General features: G+C 42.4%; 1 protein-coding gene across 3 annotated transcripts in view; it reads left to right on the top strand.

Annotated features, from left to right (window-relative positions):
• Positions 1-25,605, top strand: part of CUNH9orf3 (chromosome unknown C9orf3 homolog) — a 402,054-nt gene that overhangs the window by 168,938 nt on the left and 207,511 nt on the right. For 2 of the 3 annotated variants that reach the window (XM_019517353.1, XM_019517355.1), the window contains exons 6-7: positions 17,600-17,789; positions 20,001-20,110. In XM_019517353.1, coding sequence (XP_019372898.1) covers positions 17,600-17,789; positions 20,001-20,110 — 300 coding nt within the window. The remainder of the gene's footprint in view (positions 1-17,599; positions 17,790-20,000; positions 20,111-25,605) is intronic. The other variant, XM_019517354.1, reaches the window with a different exon arrangement.

Below are 25,605 nucleotides of genomic sequence, written 5' to 3'. Positions count from 1 at the left end.
CCTTTTTTAGTAAAACGAAAACATTTTTTTCACATCATGTTCAGTTTCCAATTTGTTTGTAAAAGCTGATATGAACCCCCCCCCCCCACACACACACAGTAATGAAGGATAGCTGGATTGGTTAACTAAAAAGGCTCAGGTAATTCTAAATAAGGAATATAAAGTACTATAAAATCTATAGTTATATGTGAGAGAAAAGTGAAACAGAATTAAGGCATACTGAATGAAATACTGAAATACTTGGACAATATTAAACTCATAACCTTTGTGATTTCTTTTATATTAAAAGAAAGAACCTAGGTTGCAGTTTGCTAGGTCTTAATTCTTAGAAACCTAAAGTTATAGACTTAATGGGCAAGAATTAGACTTTGTACATTACATGTGATTTAAATAGATTGTTTAATGCCACCATTTTCTCCCATATTTAGTTGTTGCTGCAAAAAGAATAATGTGTTAAATATTTTTTAAATATCTATACCATTTTTATATTTAAGAAAGGCTGATATTTTTTTTCTTATAAATGTTGATTATAATGTTATAATGAGTTTTTTCCTGTTTGCTTTATTTAGAAATATCAGGAATGTAAATCTTTGTCTTGACTCTTACGGTTAGAAGGACCTCTTGGATGACTCAGAAAGCAGTCTGGAGTCCTCAGTTTAAATAATAGTGGATTAAAATGTTTAACCATGTAAGCTTTATTCTCAATTATTTAGTTAAATAGATGCTAACAAAAGCAAACTACAAATTTAGTTTGAAACAGTCTGGATACAAAACTCACTTCTTCTTTCTGCCAACCTTCAGTTCCTTGCTTTCTATGATATAATAATCCTCATAGTTCTTTGCTAAATGACACACTCTTAAAGGCTTAAGGAGCAACCCAAACCTTTCCCCCTGCTTGTTTTGCTGACTTACGTGATGAAGATGTGGGGGAAGCTTTTAGTCCTTTTTATATTTCATTAAAAGCAAAATTGATATAAATACCATTTTCCCCTTTCTACAGGCTATCTCTAAGAACCTTTGAAAAAGTAAATCCTTAACTTGAATGAAATTTCTCTGAATATGGAGAAGCAGATAAATTTTGCCCCTTCTGTCTGGGCTTATGGGCGTTTATACACATAGTTTTTTCCAGAGATGGGCCACAGATCTGCCGCTTTGAAGCAGACTCAATTAATGCTAATGATTAATTGAGTCTGCTCTCCATGTGAGCTGAGGTGAACTGCCTTGTGCCATGTGCAGTTGTATAAGCAGCAAAATGCTCATCAGTGTGCAGAAAATGGTGGCAGTGCGCTTTTGAGCTAAAGCACCTCTGAGGTGCACCGCCGTCGTTTCCTCAGCTCTAACATGCATTTTGCCACTTATACAACTGCATGCATTGCACCGCTGGGCTCTTTTCAAAGCGCTCGGTGCTGTGACTTAAGCATATGTAAAAAAGTCTTATCTTACTAGGTTATTTGCACTTTGGCTTTCAGCTTTGTTAATTTCTGTCTAAAACTCCACAAAGGAACACAAGGAGATACAGGGCTTCCAGTAACAGGCCTGATGGAAAACTACAAATAATAAAAACCATCCATGATCAAATAATAACTTTCATTAGTGACAAAAAAGACAGCATTTAGACCGGAACTTGAGGGAAAGAGGCAGAGACTGGGAGGAATAGTGGGGGGGAGGGTAGAGGTTGTAGAGAGCTGGGGTGGGTGGTGCAGGTGTCAGGAAAGCAGCAAGGTTGAAGGGGAAAGAAGTAGGTGGAGCAGAGGGCAAGGAGACACCTGACCTCACCCCACCCCCAGCCACTACTTTCCTTGCTGTAGCAGGCGGGTGTGGGATTCAAGACAACCCTCCAATACTTAGATTCTATACCTGGAAAATTATAATAAATTGACAAATTTTCCATATATAAAAACTAATTATTGTGGGGGCCATCTTATATTCAAGGTCATTTTATATTCAAGTAAATCTTCTTCTTCAGCAGTCCCTCACAGTCAAGGATGATTTTCTTCCATGATTGTCTTGTCTGGGGGTCCAAAGATGGCTGACAAGGCTGATCTGGCATCAACACATTGTGCTGCAACTGCCAGTGCATATTTCCATGTGGGGTGGGTGACTTCAGATTCTTGACTTGGTCCGTGATGCACTGTTTTGCCACTTCTGCTTTTCTCCTGTTGTCATGGTAAGGTTTCAATGAACTGAGATCCTTGCAGCAATCTTGTCCTCCATTTGGAGTGGTCCTGTGCAATAGTTCCCACGAGTTGATGTTGATGTTGCATTTTTCAAGCTGACCTTGAGGACACTTTCTCTTACCTCCTTGACTGAGTTGAGAGAATGAGACTTGCTTTAGGAGTCTGGAGTAGGACATCCAGATGACGTGGCCAGCCCAGTGAAGTTGATGTTGGATGATCATCGCCTCAATACTTGTGGTGTTTGTTTGCAAGAGGACATCAATATTGGTGCATCTGTCTTAGTGGATTCAGTGATCTTCTGCAGGCAGCCTTGATGGTACTTCTTCAACAACTTGAGATGTCTCCTGTACATTGTCCTCATCTCAGCTCCGTAGAGTAAGGTGGGGATCACAACTGCTTGATAAACCATGAGCTTGGTTTCGCATCTGATGTCATGATCCTCAGACACCCATTTCCTCAAAGGCTACACATGCACATGTAAGGTGGTGTTGGATTTCTTCATTGATGTCAGCCTTCTGAAAGAGATGGCTTCGGACGTACAGGAAATACTTGGTGTTCTCCAGTCTCACCATTAATCTGAATTACCAGAGCGGGGGGCTGCTAATTAAGAGCTTGTTGATGAGGGAGCTTAGTCGTCTGAATGTTAAGTGTTAGTCTCATTTTTTAAAAGGCTGCAAGAGGACACCAGCTATGTGCATTTCCACTGTAAAAAACAAGATTATTTTTTACCTCTCCCTGGATGTGTTGTGAAGGAGAACAGGGAGAGTGGGGGGGTTTTTTGGTGATTTTTTTTAAATGCACGAAAATGCTTTGTATTTGTGAAAAGAGAACAGGAGAATGATTTATGCTCCATTGGGAGTCTGTATCTGGTTCCATCACAGTACTCTTATGATAATATTTAAATGCTTTTTTTCTAGGATGTTATACTGGGTTCACATTTTGCATGTATTTTCTTTACTTAAATAGTTATTTAAAATTAGATTGGTGCTTCTACATTTACACATTACATATAAATGAATAAGAATAAATACTAATGAGTAATATTAAATTGAGCATTTTCAAACATTTAGTTTTGCAACTGTACCATTCTTACAGAAACAGATCATAATGTAAGGACTTCCATCATATTTTCAGGGTGGGGGGTAGGAAATAGAAGTATGTCTGGAAATCAGTTCATGCAAAATCTGGATCCAAATTTCATCCTCCAGATTATGGGCCAGATTCTTAGATATGAGTATACATTTCCCCTTGAAGTAACATGGGAGCATTACACATTCTTCTGAGGGCAGAAATTGCTTTGGTCTCTCAGATAAAAGAAACAAATTCTTTCTACATTTTAGTGAAGCTAGTACTCAGTAAAGAGTACTCATGCGATGCTTAGAAGTTGAACTGTTTTTTAATCATTTGGGTGAGTAAAATGTAGAAAGATATTTTACAGTGAGGCAGGTGTGTGTATTTATGAAGTCATGATGACTTGAGGGATTTTCCTTACCACTTTCAGTAAATTAAAAGAAAAAAAATATTTTGATAGACCAAGCATTGCAACTTTTAGCTCAAAAATATTTTTATTTTAAAAGCTGACAAATTTTTAACACAAACTATTTTAGAGTACTGTAACATTTACTACCAAAAAAACCTGTTCAAACTTTTTATTAGGGATGTGCAATACTTAGTATTGTGATCTGACCCAAACACTGGACCAACAAATATGGATAAAAATTGGAAATTTGAAGAGGTGTCTAGCTCTTTTGTCGCACCTTATAAGTGTCTGCATTTATTTCAGGACTTTTTTCTACATCATAAAAGAAGCAAAGAATGACACAAATTCCATCTGTTTTCCTGGAAGTCCACTTCCAAGACCCCCTTTAAAAATGGACCTTTGGCCAGAAAGAAATTTCCCTTAATATAGGGATTCTGATAAATTTTGCCACTGTCCTCTGGATAATTATATTACTAACATTTCAGCCCAGCTAAGTTCAGATGGTCAGTGCCTGCCCACCACGTATCTTGCAGATATAGGAGGCCTAAATTCCTTGGTACTGCTATAATTTCACTGGAGGGAGAATAAATATTGTTCAGGAAAAATCCACAAAACATGCCCTGGAATTTCTTTTGATTAATATACATCTACAATCAGGATTGCAAGTGGTTGGGATGTAGCCGGACTGACATCATGGGGATGCTACCTGTACCTGCAGCCTCTCGATGACCAGCTTTGAGATTTGAAGAAGGATTTTTATTTTTATTTTTATTTTCTACTTTACTCAGGGCTTTGCTCTCATCTGGCCAGAAAGGAAGTGGCATTTGATGATCATCGTCGACAGTTCATATTAAAATAGTCCCAAGGTTGGGTCATTCAGTCCACAGCCCAAAAAGAGCTGAGCTGGATCTGCCTTCATCCTGCTCTTAACTGGGTTCCTCATTTGAATAAGAACTTTTAAAATAGACTTAGAACAGTTTATGAAAGCATTAACCCCAGGCAAGTTATATTATGTTTTCACTATAATGACACCTACAGAATTTTTTTTCTTGTATCAGAAGAAGGAGCTTTTGAAAGAAATTAGTAGCCCTATTTACATCCTATATCCTTTCTTTTCGTGAAGCATGGGAAAAAGAATTAAGAAGGGGCTGGAGAAAAACTCAGAAGTCTTCATTGACAGTATTTTGGTAACTTTGTTGCCTTGTCTCATCAAATGTTGTCTGGGACACTTGAAGCCAGAACTGAGCCTCAAACTCCAAAATTGAATGTATTAAACAGAAAGGAAGGAAGAAAATAAGGAAAGAAAGATTGGTCAATTGATTGATTGAGGGCTGTTCGATTTCTAAGGCCTTGGGGGCCACATGCTACTTTGGCTGCACCAGCTGTGCCGTGCAGATATTGCGCCCCCAGCCTTCCCACTGTATTACATTCCCATGCAAGCACCTCCCTTCTACTGTTGTGGTTCTTAGATGTGTGAGCAAGATTTTCATGCTTCCCTCCCCCACTCCCCAATACTGCAAGGGGTAAAGGCAGGAAATGGTATCTGGAGAAAGGAGGGGGAGCCTGGAGACTCTGGCTACTATTCCGGCCAGAGCAATAGAAGGAGTGGTGGCTGGATGAGAGCCCAGGGACCATGCATTAACCCCTTACGGGTTGCATGCCATCCATGGGTTGCGAGTTGGACAGCCCTGGATTGATTGCTTGATGGTAAGACTAATGCTTGAGTTCAGTGTCTTGGAAGTTTTGCTTGTTACCTGAACATACGTGTATATATAGTTTATTCAGCTATGTAAAGGTAGCCCCTGCTTTAATGGCTGCTAGGGCTGTGCAAAACGGCTGTGTTTCAATTTGGTTTCAGATTTGGCCATTTTGGAGCAACAGTGATTCATTTTGGTGTTTTGGATCACTCTTCCATTTACATTTGGCTGAATCTGTTTCAGAGTTTTGATGCTGTTTTGGTGATTCAGCCATAGGCAATAATGGGGAATCACTAAAATGCCTATATCTTTGTTATTTCTTGCCTGATTCAGATGAACATTGCAGGGATGGCAGCCCCTTCTGAGGCCATGAAGCCTGCCAAGTGTCAAGGAAATAGATGCAGGGGTTTCTATGAAAGCGCACCTCAAACTGTTCAAAGTAAAACTCGTATCACTTGCCAGCAGCAGCAGCATGCTGTCATCCCGCTTGCAGATCTGGGGGCCTGTGGCCCCTGGGAGGGCTGTGGAGCTGTTTCAGACTCCTCCTAGGTGGCGCAGACCTCTGGGTCTGCACACAGGATGACAGCAGGCTGCCACTGCAGGCTAGGGCTAGCATCACCACTAGGTTCTTTCCAGCGCTCAGTGCAGGCTGTGCCGAGGAGACTTGGGTGCCGGTGCTGGCCCCAGCCAGCAGCGGCAGTATGTTGTCATCCCACATGCAAATCCGGAGGCCTGTGCCCTCTGTGAGGGCTGTGGGGCTGTGCCAGACTCCTCTTGAGGGGTGCAGGCCCCTGGATCTGTGTGCAGGATGACAGCAGGCTGCTGCCCCTCCCCCAGAGCACTGGGATTGGAAGGGACCTAAGGGACAGATTGCAGACACTGGCCAGCTACAGATGTCAATATCAGAGCAGTCCTTTCCCCGCCCCCCGCCTTCTTAGTTTCTGTTTCCCTGCAAGCCTGGCTCTGAAACTCTGAAATTTTCTGAAACGTTTTGGATGGTTTTGTTTAATTTTAGAGATATTTCGGAGCCTTCTGTTTTGTTTTGGATTTGGTGTTTCGGGTGCCGAAACACCTCCAAAATGAAATGGCTGCCAAAGTTTCACACAGCCCCAACAGCTACTACTGTTTTAAATTTGAGGTTTCTTGAGATAACTGACCCCACTTTCATATGTGGGCTCTTTTTTCTCAGAAGTTCAAATCCTGCATGTGAGGTACATTTGTTTGAATGGTGGATTAATAGAAAGCTTTGGTTATAATGCAGTTGAATTTATTGTTTTAGTTTTAGAAGGAAAAATAAGTTTCTCGGGAGTGGGGGTTTTTTGTTTGTTTTTACTAGGCTAGGAGTCTACATTTTCAAAGCTTTGGTGTGGACATATAGTCATGCGACCCTTCAAAACTGAAAAATCATGTACAAAGTTGTACCAATACACTGTTTATAAAGCCTACTATGTTACTCTTTAATTTGTGAATAGAAATCTCTTCTGAGGCTTCTTGAATCGGTGATTTTTTAAATTATGAGGAGCTAGCTGCAGTGTGTAAGATGTTCTAGTTCTCTTGTGCAGCTGTTTGATCACTCAGTGGAAAATGCATCAACACACACACACATATACAACCCCCCACCCACACCCACACCCACATTTTTCAACTGAGATGTTGGGCCAGTCTCTGTTCTACCTATTAAACATACAGTTGGGACTTAGGGACACCTAAACATGTGCTGGATGTCTGCTCCAACGTAAGCTAATTAGCATGTGTTGGAGCAGGCTTGATTAATAAAGGCTTCTGGAGTGTTAATTAACGTGCTCCAGCAGCCTCCATGTCACGTCTACTCAGTGTCCCCGGGCTTCTAAGTGGTGGCGAGGGCACTTGAACTAAAGCTCATTGAACAAGCTTTAGTTCAAGTGTCCCCACTGCCATTTTGAAGCATGGGACGCTGAATACATGTGGTGACACTTTGGACACTTTAATTAGAGAGGTTCTTGGAGCTGCTCTAATTAAACTGCACATGTATAGATGCCTAAGTGCCTAAGTATGATCCTATTCCACCCTGTTCAAGTCCCTGAAAAGCTATTAATACAATAAGTGGGTGGGTCTTCTTTCTTCTTGCTACTTCTTTGTGATGCAGATTCTTAACTGTAAGATGATGTAGTGTTACAAAAATATGTCAATTAATGGATTCTGAGGTACTTGAAAATGATAGAAAAAATTGTTATTAGGCATTTAAGTCCACTTAAATGCTCAGTCAGTGGAATAGGATTTGACCTCTTGCATCCATTTTGGTTAAGCCTAATACGATTAGTTTTTCTTCAGGCAAAAGGAGAGGTCTCTTGGGATAAACAAGTAATATTTTTACAGCTCTTATAAATGTTTCCAATATAGTTTTGTTAATCAGAAGGTACCCAAGGTACCCTAGTTTCCAAGGGAAAATTTTTTATAAAATTCTTTGAGTAAAAAAGACAAAGTCTTTGAAAGACCAAGATTCCAATTCAAAAGCTATAAGAGTGCACATATAGCAGTTGCTGTCTGAATAAGTCACAAGAGCAGTGATTGATTTTGTTAAGAAAGAACTTGCCCTGAGTCTGTTTATTGGATATCAAAAGCAAATGTATATTGCAGGATGTTGCTGGTGGGAGGAGGAGGGGGGATAACAAGAAAACTCTTGCAGTGCTGCTTAGTTTTAGCTGTGACTCTATGAAGATAGAGAAAGCGCAGTAGTCATGACCATTTCCATTCAAAATCGCTGGTAGTGGTTGCAGTATCCACTTTTGATGTTATTAGCCTAGTGGTTAGACAATAGTTACACATAATGTGAAAGATCTGGATTCTTGGCCCTCCTTAGCTTGAGGAAGTTCAAATATGTGCCTTCACTCTCTGATACCTGTTTCAAATGGTCCTCATGCATTTTACCCACTCGCTGTTTAATAAAAAAGACCTTGGAGCAGGATAGTACTATACTGCAGTGGAGTTAATTAGTTTACTCCATCCTAATAGCACCATATATGTAGATGGTGACATTTTACTGTGGATCTAATTTGGCAGCTCCACAGTAAATGTCTCACGTGGATATACTCATGTGTCTACAGTTTCACTCTTTTCAGTATAATAATTACATTAGTTTGGTCACAGCCACAAAGGACTTGGACCTGGCAACACTGAATGTCACAAAACAGCTTTTAGGGGCCAAGCTCTGGGAGTGGTATTCATAAAGCAAGTTAGATGCTTACATCTCATATACAAGAGTATTTCCCAATTTTTTTGCCAATTGCAGCTCTTCTTACATTCAAATAACTTTGAGAGACCTCATTTACACAGTTAGCATTGTGGATGTTTCTGCAATTAACAGGAGGTAGCTCTTTTACTGAACCTCTGGCTGCTCCATTGTTATTGCCCTTGTGTCTGCTCTTATCCCAGGGTGAAAGCTGAAACAGGGCAGCACAGCCCTGTATAATTTGGGGGTAATGTGGTTCTGAACTTCTTTGATTCTAGGTCTCGTTATGGCAATGAGACATAGTCCCTGCCCAGGCTCTGGTGGCAAAGCCTTCCCCGGCATCAGGCGGCTCCTGGGGGCAGGGAGCAATCTTCCACCCCCTGCTCCCCAGCTGACTGGGAGCACATTTGCTCCCGGTCAGGCATTTACATGTGTACTACTGTGCAGTAAGTAATCTCAAGTAAATTTGCTATTTCCATTTACAGGTAGCAAATTTACTTGTGATTAAAGCAGATTACTGCACAGTAAGCATCTTCATGTGTAGATGGTGATCCTTAGTGAGCAGTAATTAGATCTAATCTCGAGTAACACGTCTCATGTAGATGCCCCCAGTGTGGTTCAAAAAAAGGAAAGGTATTTTTATTCTCCAGCTTCTTTCAGTTATAGTGATATTTGGAAACTGTAATGGAAGCTGAAAACATTGGGATCAGAACCTTTAGAAAATTAACTGTGGGACTACTGGCTTGGAAATCTCACTTGGAAAAGTAGACCCCAGAAATGTTAGTTGCTTCATTCTAGAGCACCAGTGTAATGTCTTATTTTCTCCTTAACTCATCAATGACTCTAATGTTTTAGCTGATGGGCCAAATTCTATGGTTATCCCTGATTGATTTAAAATTCTCATTACATCCTAGGCCTAGGCTCATTGCATCCTAATTTTGCAATTGGTGTGGTACTGACTCAGTGCTATGGGGCTTTACCTAAGTAAAGACTGTGGGTTTGGACAGATATGACATTTGAAGTGCTTCAGACTCCTTTGAAGCATTTCATTGTGAGTGGACAGACATATGTGCCATTGAAGTACTCCAAAAATGGTGAAAGTACTTCAAAAATGATCTAGAATCACTGCAAAATGAAGCATTTCCTGTTACATGTGCATGCTGCATAAAGCATGATAGGGGAGGCCTTAGTTCTTTAGCACCTCACAGTGCTTTGCTCCCCTCCACTCCACCATGGAAGGAGGGAGAGCAAGCAAGACTGCCATAGAGTACTCTCCTTTGCACTCCCAGAGACCCTCTGCTCTCCCGGAGTACTCTGCTACTGGACCCAGGAGTGTAATGAACCTAGGTCCAGCCAGAAAAATTACTGTCCTACAGGCCATACAACTGCCATGTCAAACTACAGCCAGGGGCAGTGGTTCCCTTTGGTAGCGTATTTAATGTTAGTGTTGCCACTGCAATTCCTGACTCTATAAGCAATTATGAAATCACACCAAGAGAAAAACAATAGTTGCATTTGTAGAGGTAATTTCCGGGAGCAAAAGACACCAGGATGTAGTGATATTTGCACTTGTCAGTTTCATATACAAGTGGTGCTAGTGGAGCTGTTCTAGGACAAGGTGGATGCACTTGTCTTGCAGTTCCTGGGTCTTTAAGAAAACAACGATATCTTGCAAATATAATATCATAAACCAGACGAGGACATTGCAAAATATGTAATTGATGGAAGGTAGTGGGAGCAATGGTTAGGCCAAGGGGCAAAACAAGATATTCAAAACGGCCATGCCACGTACAGAAGTCTGTCTTCCACTTCAAGTGACTGGGGTGTGGGTGTAGGACACCTTTGTGGTGAGGGCTGAAGCCTGGGAGCCCAGCGGCCAGAGGTCACAAGCTAGTTGCTCTGGGGGCTTAGGCAGGGATGCAGGGAGTAGCCTAGGAGCTAGTGGGAACCTAGGAGCTACTGGGAACCTCTCCATCTGGGCCTAGGCTCTTTACATCCTAATTTTGCAGTTGGGGCAGTAGTGACCCAGTGCCATGGGACTCAAGTTTGACTGGAGGATGGATAGGTTTCAGATGTTGAGGGCACAGCCACACCTTGCTCCTACCCTGAATAGGGGCCTTCAGAGCAATTGAAGGCAGCTTGGGTTTTGGGACCAGGTGAACTTGGACCTCTTTAGCTCAGAGGGTCTCAACCTTTTTCTGCCTTTTTCTCCCTACCCTCGCCCACATGGCCTTGGGTACAGCGGGGGGGGCTTGGCAGTGTGAAGTCCTGGAGCCCCATTCACCTGAGCAGCAGCAGTATGGAGCCTTGCCAGCCTGCCCACAGTGCTGCCCACAAGATGGAGGGTAGGCCTGAGATAGGCAGGGTCTCCCCCTGTTGCCTCAGGGTAGTCCTTACCCTGCCCCTTCCTCAGGGCTCGCCTCAGCCCCAAGGGGCCAAGCTGACTCCTCCCCATGCCAGGCTGGGCTGGGCAGACCCCCTGAAATATCCTCGCAGCCCCCCAGGGGGCTGCAGATCTTTGGTTGGTAACTGCTGCTTTAGCCAGATTTCCAACTGAAGTTTCCTGTGGGTCTGCTTCCCACTCCCCTCTCCCTGTGGGGACCTACAGGGCAGGGAATGAAGCCAACTGTTAGGCCCCCTATACATGTGGCATGTATTATGTGATGATGATGAGGATCATATTGCAAGACAAGGTCCGAGACACTGAGGTTTTTGGGCAGGCATTCCAAGCATCCATACTCTGTTGATGAAATCACAAATGGGATGGGTAGGCCACATCACCAGGATGTCAGATGAGCAACTGCCAAAGAAGATCTTTTATGGTGAACTAAAAGAGGAAAAGGGCTCTCAGGGAGGCTGGAAGAAACACTTCAAGGACTCCTTCAAGTCATTCTTGAAACATTTCAACATTGACCCGAAGTTCTGGGAAGGACTTGCTCATGATCGTTCCACCTGATGAAGCCTCATCCATACTGGAGCTACCATCTATAAGCAGAGAAGAACTGCTAAGGCAGAGCAGAAATGCAAACAGCATAAATCTTGCAACACCAGCATGTCTACTGTTGATCAAGCAACCCAAAACGGCATTTCTTGCTCAGTGTGCCATAGATAGTTCAAAGTACAAATTGGCCTGATCAGCCATTCGTGTGTTCACAGAAACCAAGCCAACTGGTGATGTCATGGTCATCTTCAAATTTGAAGGACAAACAACAATTATATAATTAACTGGTTTATTGCACAATTAATTTAGACCAGCTCCATGTGCAGAATAAATATCACACCATAAAAAGGTCCATCCAGCTTTAAAGTTAGAGCTGGCCAGCTTTAAAGTTAGAGCTGGACAATGTGCAATAACCGAAGGGGCTTTTAGTCCCAGCAGTAACACATGGCTATTGAGACAGAGAGGCCCACAGCTGATGGGACTCTCTCTCCTGGCAGCACCCCATATTGCTGCAGAGCTTGCTCCTTGCCAGTGCACCCCACAGCTGAAGTAGCTTGCTACTTGCCGGTGCAGAGGAAGCCTGGGATAGTGATCCCAGGCTCGCCATCCTCTGACAATAAGGCGTGATAAGATTTGATGCTGGATCCTACATGACATGGCAGGAGGCACAATTGTGTGGATCACACATCAGATCCTATCAGACCTTTACCTGAATACCTGTAGGGGCTCCCATTTTGTTCTGCCTCTACTTTCTATTATCACAGACTCCCCTGTGACCTCCCAGCACCCCTCCCCATGCCAACAAGCCAGGAGAGTGGCAAGTGGTATGCGGGCTGTGGTGGGAGGGGTGCTGAGAAAGAGCAGAGGCAAGGCACACTTGTTTTCTCCCCTTCCCTTAGGGGAGGAGAAAGGACCAGAGCACTTTGGGATGCTGGAGGACCACACCCCCTGTAGAACATGTAGAGTACTTTGCTTTGAAGCATTTCTAAAATAGTAGTTGTTTCCTACAGGATTATTTTTGCAGTGCTTTTGCTGTTTTTTTGGAGTCCTACGAAAGGCATATACATCTGTCTCCTCAGCCTTTGAAGTGGTTCAAAGGTGTTTAAATTGCTTCAAACCTTACACCTGTCCAGTGCCTGAGAATAAATTGCAAAATCTATACCTAACACAGCACCAATATTTTGATTTTGACAGTATCATTGATAGAGAAGATCTGTCACAGTGAGTAGCACCAGAGGTCAGACATTATATGTCTCTCTCTTATTCAGCAAACCAGATTTCTAAATGGGAAAAAATAAACTGAGCTGGAGATAGTTCATTGTTTTCAGTTTTGTACTGTGGAAATATTTAAGGTGACAAAATACAGTTGTCAGAATAAAAGCTGGAAGAGTTCAGGTGAAAAGCACCAAAGTATACCAGCACAGATATTATTGCAAACCTTGGGATTTTGTGACAAATATAAAGATCGTGCTAATTCGGGCTAAAATATTGTATCTGATCTTCAAGACTAGGGACAGACATTCACAAAGTCTGAGCCTGAATTCGTTCACTTTTTGCAGGTTAGCCTAACCTGCAATGGTTGAACTGATTTGGATGTCGGTAGACATTCTCTTTTTGTTCCAGAAATGCAGGCATATGATTTCAGGGGAAAGCCTGGAATTTAGCTTTTACCCCAAAGCCTCAGAAAACTGTGTTTTGGCTGGAAATGGCCTGAAACCACAGGGCAGAGGGAGGGCATGGAAAAAAGTTTTTAAATACTTACCTGAAGCACAGAGAAGAAAGGCAGCAGAACCCCAGAAACACTGTAGAAGCCCCTCATGTTTCCAGGGGCAGCCTAGTACAGGTTGAGCCTTTGCTCGAGCACAGCCAATCAGGTTGTTCGATTCCCCACTTTCATAGAGAGTTTAAAAGCCCTGTCCAGAGTGGAGCAGGTAAGGTCCCCACTGCCCTAAGGGGCTGCGGACATAGTCATGCCGGGTGTCTGCCTCCACAGCCAGCTGTGGGGCACAGGGTACCCTGCTGCAGGGGCCTCCCCCTGGCAGGCATGGCTCTCCCAATCCCCATTTGTTTTGCTGCCATGCGGGAACAAAGAGGAATATCCCTCTCCCTTTCTCTGCTCAGCAGAGCACAGCAGGGCTTGGGAGACCCATGCTGGGTGGGATAGCTCCTGCAGTGGGGGAACCTTCTGCCCCATGCTTGGCCATAGGGGCAGGCACCTAATATGGATCTTCTGAGCCCTGCTCTTCCCTGCAGCACAGAGAAGGGGAGAGGAAAAATCCCCTCCTTTCCTGCACGGCAGCAAAGCAAAATAGGGTTCAAAAAACCCTGCGCTGGAGTGAGGTAAGTCCCTGCCCCACATCTGACTGTGGGGGCAGCCACGTGGGAGGGGGGAACTGTCCCTCACCCCCAGCTTCACCCCACTCACCCCACATCCAGCCAGCTAAGCAAAGCCCTGGCTGGGATGATATAGTTGGGGCCGGTCCTGCTTTGAGCAGGGGTTTGGACTAGATGACCTTCTGAGGTCCCTTCCAACCCTAAGTAAAAGTTGATGTTTAATAAAAAATTTTTATAATGGTTTCATTAAGAATTCTAAGTGGTGAGCTTTACTTAAAAGTTGTTGTTTAATACACTGTGAGCTTTACTTTTTTTAAACAGCTGACAAACAGCCTTTGCGCTGCTCTTCAATGGTACTCAACCGCATGGCAGGCTCCCTAAGTCAGAGGCAGGAGAGAAAAATACCTGAAATTGCCTCTGGTGGGTCTGCAGGGAGCCTGCTTTTCCCCTCATCGGAGCCTGAATTACAGTGGTCCCTAACAATAAATTGTTGAAAGCCATACCTTTGGGAAATTTTACTGGATGCTACAATTTTATCATTATTCCTATTATCTTAGCTTTTATATGGAGACTCTATTGCATTTATCAAGACATGAGGGACAATATTGTAGCCACCAATACGGGTGACATCCTATATTGTACATTAGAATATAATGTCCTCTGAGGAGAGAGGGGATTAAACCTATGGTCTTCAAATAGAAGTTGAAAATCCTATCTCTAGAAGGCAAATACATAGGTTTGTAGTTGAAGACTCGGATTTCTTCCTAAACTAGTGAGCATTGGAAACGCTGTGAAGGCAACGAGTTTAGACCTTGGGATGGGTGAGGCTGGGACACACAGGTAATTACCATGAATTGCTCTGCGGTCAGACATCTGTCTGGGATACTCTGAGCAGGAAGAAGAGTCAGAATGATGAAAGAGAACAAACTGAAAAGAAGTATTTTATGGGGAAGGGATGGGATGAGTATAATTGCTCCTAAAATGAAAGTCTGCCTTTTCATGTGCCTTTATTTTCCAGACTCATAGGAAGCTCTGCAGCAGTGATTCTCAACCTTTTTGGCCTCAAGTTACCCTTCCATAACTTTTGGAAATGTAGAGGTTGAGAACTAGTCCTTGTAACCAGAACTGTACTTGAGGGGACAAGAGGTGCCCCCACCAGCACAGCTACTACTCCAGCAGCTCATATGCAGGTGGCCAGAGCCACATGCATCTGTGGCTCTCCCACTGGGCCAAGAGCATATGTGGAACAGAGGGATGAGCTAGGCTGAAAAGTACAGCCTGGTGACCTCACATCCCCCAGCGTGTGCTTGGCAGAGCGTGCTGCTGGGAGTCCAGAGGCTGCCGGGGGCAGAGAGCAGCCACAGGCACTGCTTCTCTGTGGCATGCTGGGGTGCCTGGCACCAGGTGGGCTGAGAAGCTATTGCTTACTTCCTGGCACAGAGGTGAGGCGCTGCAACACCCTTGGAAGGATCTTGCAACACTGCAGGGTGCCTTGACACCATGGTTAAGAATCACTTAACCATGTATTTGCACTGAGGCTCAAACATGACACCTGTGGAGTTCCTCACCAAAACTATCTTTGTAATTTTTTCATAAAAGGACTATATTGTCAAAATGTGACATTCCTGTTATTTAAGCACCTTAGACTAGAAACTGTGAAACCAGAAAGCAGAATTTTTACCTTTGCTTTTCACATCCATAAAGGGGGTACTTGAAATGCAAACCCTCCAGTGAGCCTGTTTATAAGGCATGGAGTTACTTTTGTTTTGTTTAACCAAATGGCCGAAACACTGCCAGCAGTACGTCTGGAATGTTATTTACTTGGCTTTTCTATGGTTTTTCTTTGTAGTGCTGCACATGCCACAGTTAGGGGTCATTTACTTAAAAATGACCACAGTAATACCTCCAAGTTACAGTTATTCTTCTCAGCAGGGACTTTATAATAAAAGGGAGTGTCTCATCGTGTTCTGCAGCTTCTGTACTTTTTATTTCTTTCTCTCTGACTTTTTTTTTGTTCTTAATAATCTGAGCTGGTTTTGGCAGGCATTTGGAGAGGTCCTGTTTATTCTTTCTCTTTGTTCTCAGTGACTTAATTCCTTTGATAGTTTAGCTTCTTGCAATATGTGTTGTGATATTAGCTGATTTGAATGCATTAATCTGCTTTTTAGACTTACTATTGTATAAAAATACACACACACAATAGCCATCTTTGGTTTAGGCACACAGCATAATAGCTTAGATTCACAGATCCAGACATGTAGACTAGTTGCAAGAGAGCTGTAGGTGTTTTAACATTTCTAACGGAAGGGTAAGGCAGGGTGGGGAAGCTCTTTAGAACCTAACGAATAATATTTGCCTCTTGGAAATGTCTTAAGGCCATGTGCTCCCCTCCCATGGTATAGAAGCCAAACTTACCTCTGAAGTCTTGTGGTTTTGGAGCTTTACTATTGTATTGCTGCTGCATGCTGTCTGGACCTGGGAAAACAGTTGGGATATGGATTATGTAGAGACAGAGAAACCCTGGGATTAGCAATCACATATTTTTCAGATGTTGTTCTATCTGCTTGAAAGGATTGTGCCTGTCTGCCCTTTCTAATTCTCCTATCGGTGGCACTAGCAGTCATTCCTGCTCCTTTAGCCCCTTGGGTAGTAGCCCCTGGGGACCCTGTCACACTTGGACTGAGTGGCACCTTATTTCAAGAGTAGTAGGTAACTCCATAGGATGGGTAAATTTCTGCTTACCATGTGAGTGGCACAGTCTAGCTTAGAGCAGAAGATAAGAGCAGAAAGCAGTACTATACCTAGATTCCTGGTCACCCTGGGTGAACTTTTAGTATTGGGTCTCCTTTCGCCAGAGATAATGATAATAATAATTGGACAATGGAAAAAAATTACCATTTTCGGGCCCCCTTTCTGTCTGAGCCCTGGGCGGCCACCTGGTTTGCCCATGCCTGTGTCCAGCTCTAGCAGAAGACTTGCAATACAATTTATGTATTTTCTTGAATGGACCAGATCACATATACTAGCTGTTTTCCCATCTTCTTGCCATATCTGATTGCCCTACCCCAGAGTTACAAGAGTTCTTTTACATAATGTTGGTGACTTTCTGGAGTGGGAAAGAACACACCATGCATCCACATTTACGTTATGGAAATAGGTGAAGGAAAAAGACTGCTAATTCCAACCCTCCACCTCCTAAGGGGATAATAGTATATGGTCCTTATACTGTGTTTTGTTAGCTTGTCTTGATTGTAACAAATCAAATATGACTTGTGTGTGTGCACATTACCTCATATGTTCTTTGTTGCTTTTGGATAGTGATTTGTTTTCTTTTTAAAACATTTTTTCTGTATTTATTTCCAGCTTTGATCATTTAACTGATAAATACCTGCTGTCCATATTCACGCCTGCTCTTCTTTTATTATCCTAGCTTTAATATAAATGCTTCCACTGAAATAAATCAACCTTGTAATTTGAAAAATATAAAACTGTGGTTTAAGTTACTTATTACAGGTAATAGCTGTTTGATGGTTGAATATGAAACAACTGCTTGGCAGAACTTTAGCTTGAATCTTTGCCAGCCAACAATAAAGTACAACCTAATTCCTAAAAGCGCCTGAGCTATAAACTATCTGTCATGATCTAGCATGCATACAGTAATAACAGGCTGACAAAACTAATAAAGTCTACATATTACTATAGCCATGCAATGCATGCTGTAACTGGTCTATTATGTATTTGTCCTTCATTCATATTATGCAGCCCACACATCATCTTCCTGTCACAGAGCATATTATCTGGAGGGAGCCATCTCTGTGGAACACGTCTATGCCATGAAATTGCTCATGCTTGGTTTGGATTGGCCATTGGTGCTCGTGATTGGACTGAAGAATGGATCAGCGAAGGTTTTGCTACTCACCTGGAGGATGTATTTTGGGCAGCAGCACAGCAGGTACAAAGACAATAAGTTGCCTCTTTGTTTTATACGGTAGAAATCAAGAAGGTTCCCAGCTGAATGCTTTTTAATATTCATTTGAATGAAATTACTGTAAATCTGTATTTAATAGTAGTAGGTTAGCAGGCTAATTCTGCTATGATACCATTGGATTATGTTTTTGTAAACTTGCCTTACCATTACTTATACCCACATCGATTGACAATGAACCCAAATCTTTTCAAAGGTATAGATCAGTGCAAATAATAACTGAAACATCTTTGTTTCGATGACTATCAAGCCAGAAAATTGCTATTCAGAATTGCCTCTTGTTCTCTAGTTAGTTTCTCTCCAACCCTTTCACTCACTTCAACTCTTTCCTCAAATCTGAAATAATAGACAATGCTAGTAATCCTGAAAGTGGTAACTTTCCTGGTAGCTGGAGGATAATGATGAAGATGAACTAGGTTTGACATGTGAAGAGATGATAGCAGAGTTGCTACTACCTTTCCTTTTGATGCTGTTCAACATATCTTCACCTTTTCCTCATTTTACATTCCTCCTCAAAACTTCTTCAAAGAGGCTAAACAAAATTAATTTGTTGTTTTTTTAAGAGATGCCTGAGATGTATCTGTCACTGTAGTGATCTAAAGGAGGGGTGACAAAGATATGGTCCAGGGGCCTGATCTAGTTCCTGGAGCCATGTTATCTGGCCCACAGGGGTCCCTACAGGTCTCTAAATTTGTAATTGAGAGCATGGTGGCAGTGTTAATTGCTGTGGCTTCTGGAACTGCAACAATTCATACTCCTGCCACTCATCCCTTTGACAAATTTCCTGACCTATGGGGAGTCCTGCTGGTGTGATGGCACAGCCCTGTGCTCTGGATTGGGCCCTCAGACCAGCCCCACACACTGGGTTGGGCCTGCAGACCAGCCTTATGCCACTCATCCAGTCTGCAGGACCAGACAAGTTGGATACCACTGATCTTATTATTCTTGTCATCATCATATCTCTCTATTTCAGCCATTTCCTGAGTCTTTTTCGTCTCCCCTTCCTCTTGTCTTAACTAGGCCCAGTCCTTTAATCTGATCTACATGTGTAGACTATGCAGAGCCATGTAGATCTCTGTTGAAGTCAATGTAACTCCATATGTATTAAACAGTTTGTAGGACTGGGGCATTACATTGCAATTACTTCTTGGATGACACTGTTTTTGTTTGTTTAATAAAGTACTAGGCATATTTATGGTACTAAATAAAATCAAAATCTTTATGAGCACAACACTTATGGAGGAAAAAGGTTGTCTTTATTCAATTATGTCTCCCTTCCTATCCTCAAATACTTCTGAGACTCCCACTTGAATGTCAGTCCCCTGTTGAAAGCTGTTTTGGTTCATTGTCATTACTCTGTTTTGAGCCAATTGAAAAATTACACGGCATCAAATAGGATTTTGGAGAGCAGGAAAGGAGCAAGCAACAAAAATCACAACTGGATGGTTTATATATCTACTGATTTACCAGACTATAAAAAGTATTTGTTCCTTTCTTTTTTTGTAATCATTAGGTAGTTTTATAGCTGTATTTTAATTAGAATACAAATATACTCTCAGACATCACAATAACTTCAGTTGCAGCTGAAATATTACGGTAGTGCAAGAGAATATCAAACCATTTTTCCACAAGGGGAAAGCAACAGTTAGTTGTTAGCTTGTAAGCTGACAAACTGGTGTATATTTTATTAGAAAACATTCCTGCAAATATTCCTTTGGTTGTGGGGGAGGGGGGGAAAGGGGAAGATACAACAGAGAGCTTTCACCAGTGTGGCAGAGATACTAGGAAAGAGGGGTGAAATCAGGACACAGATAGCTTTCTGCTTTCAAGGCTGGGAAGAGCAAAGATGCAGCCAGAACTGATATGCCAGGTATCTGGATTGTATGTTTGCTTCTTTTATTCCCAGTCACTGAGGGGAAAACAACATGCCTATCTCCTTCCTCAGGCAGAAATATTTAACCGACTATTGATTTGATGCACCCAGTGAGGCTCCCGTTTCCTCTGTACTGCTATTAACTCTTTGTACAGTAGCTATGGATTTCCAACCAGGGTGTGGATGTTTGTACCATTCTCTGATCCTTTTGCATGTTAAAGGGAAACAAAACAAGTTTTTACATCAGGAAATTATTTACCAGTGAGGACAACAAACAACAATGAACTGTGCTTTTGTATACTAAGCAGCTGCCATGTGATGAAGCAAGAGAGCAGCAGGAACTGAAAGCTTTGCTCCGCTGGCGACGGCTCAGAGATGAAGTGCAGAACTCTGAAGAAGAGCTGCAAGTATTAAGGTAAAAGTATGATGGTATAATGTTTTCCTTTGCTCATTCTCTCTCTTTCCTATTTGCTGCTCCATCCATCCTCCCTCTTCAAAGGAAATACATCCAAATCATCTGATTAAATGTATCACATTTCCTTATTTCTTTCAGTAGGGAAATATACCCAAATTAAATTGAACTAGGTTACTCATCTTCTGTCTAATGTGGTTTTACTCTAAAAATCGTCAAAAATATAGGGCTTAGTCTGATATAACATGTCTTTACACATTTTAAAAGTGTTTCTGTTGAGGGAAATAGCAAGAAGCCATTTCCTGAATAAAGTTAGCTGTTTGAGCCACAACAGTTACTTTGTTCTGTGGCTGAAGATAAGCATAGAGGGGAGGCAGGCTGAATGAAGTTCATAAACTCAAAGGAAATGCTTTAAAAATATACAGACCTGTTCTCTATTTAGCAGTAAGTGATGCTATTTAAAAAAGGATTTTTGTTCTGTGTATTCCAGTTACCTAAATTGAGGCTTCCTCTCACCTCCAGTTGTAACCAAGGAAATACCTCAAACAAGGAATTACTTCATGTTGTTTCAGTAACAATGACTCAACAATCTGGGCTGTTCTGAGTGGTTTCTTGGGGGTTTGCCGTATTCTTTTATCTTGAGATAACTGGAGTGACTGTGTAATCTCCCCACAATGTACAGCATGTGGCACCCCATGCCATGGCCACGAAAATAGGATATCCAGATTTGCTTCTGATCTATATCCAAATTATAGAATCATTTCTACCGGGCTGGAAGGGATCTCAAGAAATCTAGTCTAGTGATTTTCAACCTGTGGTCCACGGACCCCAGGAGGTTCACAAAATATAACTACAATCACTCAAAAGTATGTGAATACCCACACTTACAATTCAAAGGAGCCTGCACATCCATTTGAAATTTCCAAAGGGAATTTGCACCTCCATTCGAATTTTTTTTAGGAGTCCACAAATGAAAAAAGGTTGAAAACCACTGCTCTAGTCCAATCCCCAGCACTAAGGCAAGTATGCCTAGCCCATTTTTGAGAGATTATTGTCTTAACCCTTTCTAAAACTTGCCAATAAAGAAGATTTCACAGTTTTCCATAGGTAGATTGTTCCAGTGTTTCTCCACCCCAAAAGATTGTTTTTTTCCTCAATATCCAGCCTAAATCTTTTTTTGTTGCAAATTAAGCTAATTTCTTCTTCCTCTTACCCCAGTGGCTATGGAAAACAATTGTTCATTGTTTCTGACAGCACTTTTTATGTATAGGACGACTGCGTTATCTTATACCCCACGGTCTTCTCTTTTCTTTTTTTTTGGCTATACTTCAGCATGTGGTAAACTCCAGACTTTTCCATTGTTGCCTAAAAGCTTTCCCTTTTGGGATAATGTAGTTCACAAGAAGCAAGTTATCCAGAAGTTCCTTCTAAGAGACTCTTATTGCCTTGGACGGTATTATGCTCCAGGCTGTGTAACCAGCTCTGCATAACTGTAGTCTTTTCAATAGCCACTTTAATTAATGTTTATTGATGACTTGTACATCCAACTTGTAAGCTGGGCTAGACGAGTTACACATTTGCAAGCGTGCAGTCTGATGATAGGTACAAATACAAAAGAAAGCCTTATCACTAGCCACCATACCGCTGCTAGCAACACAATCACTGATTGACAGTTGCTGTTGTTTTGGGGTGTTTTTTGAATAAAATATTTTTAGCTTAGGAACATGGATTCTTGTGATAGGGGACTTATCTAGACATTTGCTTTCCTTTGTTTCAATGTTAAGGAATTGTGCATTCCTTTTTTTCATTAATTAAACCATTGTTACTTTTTAAAGCCTGTGTGTGTGTGGCATAACAAAATACAATCTTTTGTATAGCTGAAATGCCCTTTCCAGTTTGACAATGAAATAGGGTTTGTCTTGAAATCAATACTGATGCTTTTCCATCTCCCCCTCTAGATGTCCCAGGCTCTGCTCCTTTTCTGTGGTGCTTGCCTTTTGCATAGGGATATTTCTTTGAAAATTAAAAGTAACACCAATTATTTCTTCTCTCAGACTATGCCACTAATACGAGCCTCACAGTAGGCTCTCTAAAGCCAGATCACTGGTCGGCGATCGTTGCCTCTGATTTCTGTGGCTCATTTTCACTAATCTCAAGAAGAACATTTTACTGAGTGCAACAGGATGTAAAGGTTTTCTACTGCTTACTGGACGCATCTACACGAGATGTTTTACTGCATGGTAGAGCTAATTACTGCATCTGCACATGCAGATGCTTATTGCACAGTAATTGACTCTAATTATGAGTAAATTTGCTACTTGCAAGTAGCAAATATACTCGTGAATAGTTACCACATACATAGTAGCACACCAGTCAGGCATCTACACGATTGCGGGGCTGGCACTAGGAGATCCTTATCTCCCAGCCTGAGTGCTGCAGTCGCAGGTAGGCCTGTGTGAGTTGGCAGCGATCCGATCCGGCTTCAGATCTGGCCGCTTCGGATGGCTGTGATCTGATCTGGAGCTCCAGACTGGGTTTCCGCCTCGATCCGGCTGAAGCGTTTCGGAAGATTCGGAGCCGCCTCGGAGATCTGGCCATAGGGTATAATGGGGAATCAATTAAATAGCTATAACTTTGTTGTTTTTTGTCTGATTTGGATGAAACATGCAGGGATTGTAGCCTCTGCTGAGAGCATGGAACCTGCTAAGTTTCAAGAAGATCGGTGCAAGGGTTTGGGGGGAACTGTACCACAAATTCTTGAAAGCCAAACTCATGTCACGGCTGTGTGTTACAACACAGGGGGGGTCAAAACTGCAGGGCTGGTAGCTCTTACTGAGGCCACAAATCCTTCCAAGTTTCAAGAAGATCTTCAGAAGCTCTGAACCGCTTCGGGAAGCCTAACAAGGCCAGCGCTTCCACCTGGACGTGCTGCTTCGGACCCCAAAGCATCCGAAGCTTCTCCAGATCCGAAGCTTTGTCTGAAACCTCACACAGCCCTAGTCGCAGGGCCGGGCTGGGAGATCCTTTTCTCCCAGAGCCAGATCCATGGTTGCTGGGTTGGCACTGGGAGATTCTTCTGGCAAGGATCTCCCAGAACCAACTATGCGAACATGGAGCTGGCACTGGGAGAGAAAAATCTTCCTGCCTGGGCCCCACGACTGCTGGACTGGGGTTGGGAGATAAGGTTCTCCCAGCCTGGGCCCTATGATCGCATAGCGGGGGCTGGGAGCTGCCTGCTGTGGGGGCTGGGAGACATTGTCCCCACCCAGGCTTCAGTGTTGGAGCCCACCCCACCAGCAGGCAGCTCCTGGGGGCAGGGAGCAATGTCTCAGTCCCTGCCAGGAGACAGTCATCTCCTGGTCCATGGTCTAGCTCCTAGAGGGAGCCTAGAGCTCCCCCTGGTGCCTGCAGGGACCCATTGTAGGGCCTCAGGGAATGGAAGCAATCTGCTGCTAAGAACAGCAAATCTGCTTCTGCATCCCTGCACATGTAAACACGTGCCTATGAGAGTTTGCTCTCAAGTTAAACGGCTCCCAGATTATTTGCATGTGTAGATGTGCCCACTTTATGGCTTGATTTAGTTCTTTACTTTGCTTATTCTCTAATTTCTCTCTCTTCTTTAGGTGTGTATCAGTGTAAGCACTCTTTTGCCTCATATACAGGAAAGGAGATTCTTCTGAATAGCATTGTCTGTTGGGCTTGTAAATATGCCATTTGATTCTTGAAATAGCCACATAAGGGTATGAAAGATGGAGAAGCCACCCAACTATTCCCTCCATGGCAGCATGACAGAACTTGGCCAGATCACACTACTACTCTTTAGCATTTGATATTTTTTCCTATTGGACTAGTAGTGTACTTCCCTGCACTTTCTCCTGATGGTGGACACCAAACCTGATGGTCTCTGGTCTTTGATTTTTTGGGGATTTAAGCCCTATCCATCATGCAGTAGTCAGATGCTTCCTGCAAACTCATGCGTGCCTACTGTATCTGGCTGTATATTAGACTGGTGCACAGTATTGTCACTCCTTTTCACAAAGAGTACATAAGTAGTGGGATGCCTATCATAAACCCTGTTTATTAAAGCAGTCCATAGACATCACTTAGGACTTTTTAAGAAATAAGTTCCTAAGACCTGTCAGATACCTAAGAAGTACATGTCTATGAATATCTTTTACACACAGCTCCAAAAACTGGTACTGGCAATTCCTTGATGCTGAAAAAGGAGCTGGCAGTAACATCCTTGGCATTGAATCCCAGTATTGATAGATGACGTTTTTCAGCATAGAAATTAAACTTTCAGGCACTACTCAGTGAGGCTCTGTGCTCAGACAGACAGCAAGGAGAACATCCAGGAATATATAGAAAGGGCAAGCAAAATGGAATCGGCTGTACTTGCAGTACTGGTAAAGCATGTCCTGGAAATCATCCCAGTGATGCTGATAACCACATAGGCACCAGCATCAACTAAGTCAATAGAGTCACTTATGATATCAGAAAAAAAGCTATTGGAAGATTCTACAACTATCTGAGGGATGAAACTGGTACCAAGATTGTTGTTAGTACTGGAACAGATGCTGGTATCTTGGAAGTGACCCTTCAGGAAGTATATCCCATTTCTTTACCACCAGTTCATATTTTCTTACTCCTCACAAGTATATAACTAGTTCATTTGAATTGTCAGGTGACTCGGTGAGAAAATTTGGAGCCTCTTTTTTCAGTATCCACTACATTGCTATGGCTGGCAATGAATGGGTTAGCATTGTGTACCCTATGTATTATGCATGCTATTGGGGTCTACCAATTCAGGCTTGATCTCCTTTTCGTTGTGGGAATTGGAGATCACATTCTCCAGAAGCATCTCTAAATAGGCAACCAGCTACAGGCATCATCAAACTTGAGACTTAGCAAGCACTAACCTTCCATTCCTCCTGCAGATTTTTCTTTTTTTGCTGCCAGATGATGTATTAACTCAGGCACCCGTAGCACCAAGTGATTTTGAAATTTTTCAAATGATGTTAATAAAGATAGCAGACACTCTGAACATTAAGACTTCAGTGATACAGAGAAGTCCTATAGACTGCTTGAAACCTGGATTTCATTAAATCCGACTAGAATTTTCCCCTTAATATATGAGAGAGAGAATTTTCAGCAGCCTTGTGGCATACACCTACTATTTATGCTCCAGTGAAAAGGTTTGAAAAACAATACCAAGTCCTAAAGAAGAGGTTTAAATATGTTTATGCTCACTTTAATCCTGGCTTCTTAGTTGTCTCTGTGGTGATGGAGAAATTTAGATCCAACAAAAAGAGTTAAAACTTAATTTAGACATTTTCAAAAGAAAGCTTTTCCTCTTCTACCTCTTTATAACTCTACATGTCTGATTATCAAGGTTTTCCACCTAATAAAACTTCTTGATATAGTTTCATAGTTTCATAGTAGGTAGGGTCGGGAGGGATCTGAGCAGATCATCAAGTCTGACCCCCTGCCCTGGGCAG

Source organism: Gavialis gangeticus, unplaced genomic scaffold (genome assembly GCF_001723915.1).
Source record: "Gavialis gangeticus isolate Ggan-Ray unplaced genomic scaffold, GavGan_comp1, whole genome shotgun sequence".
Taxonomy (NCBI): Eukaryota; Metazoa; Chordata; order Crocodylia; family Gavialidae; genus Gavialis; species Gavialis gangeticus.
Note: the sequence above shows the minus strand (reverse complement) of the source record. Positions and strands in the feature narration are given on the sequence as shown.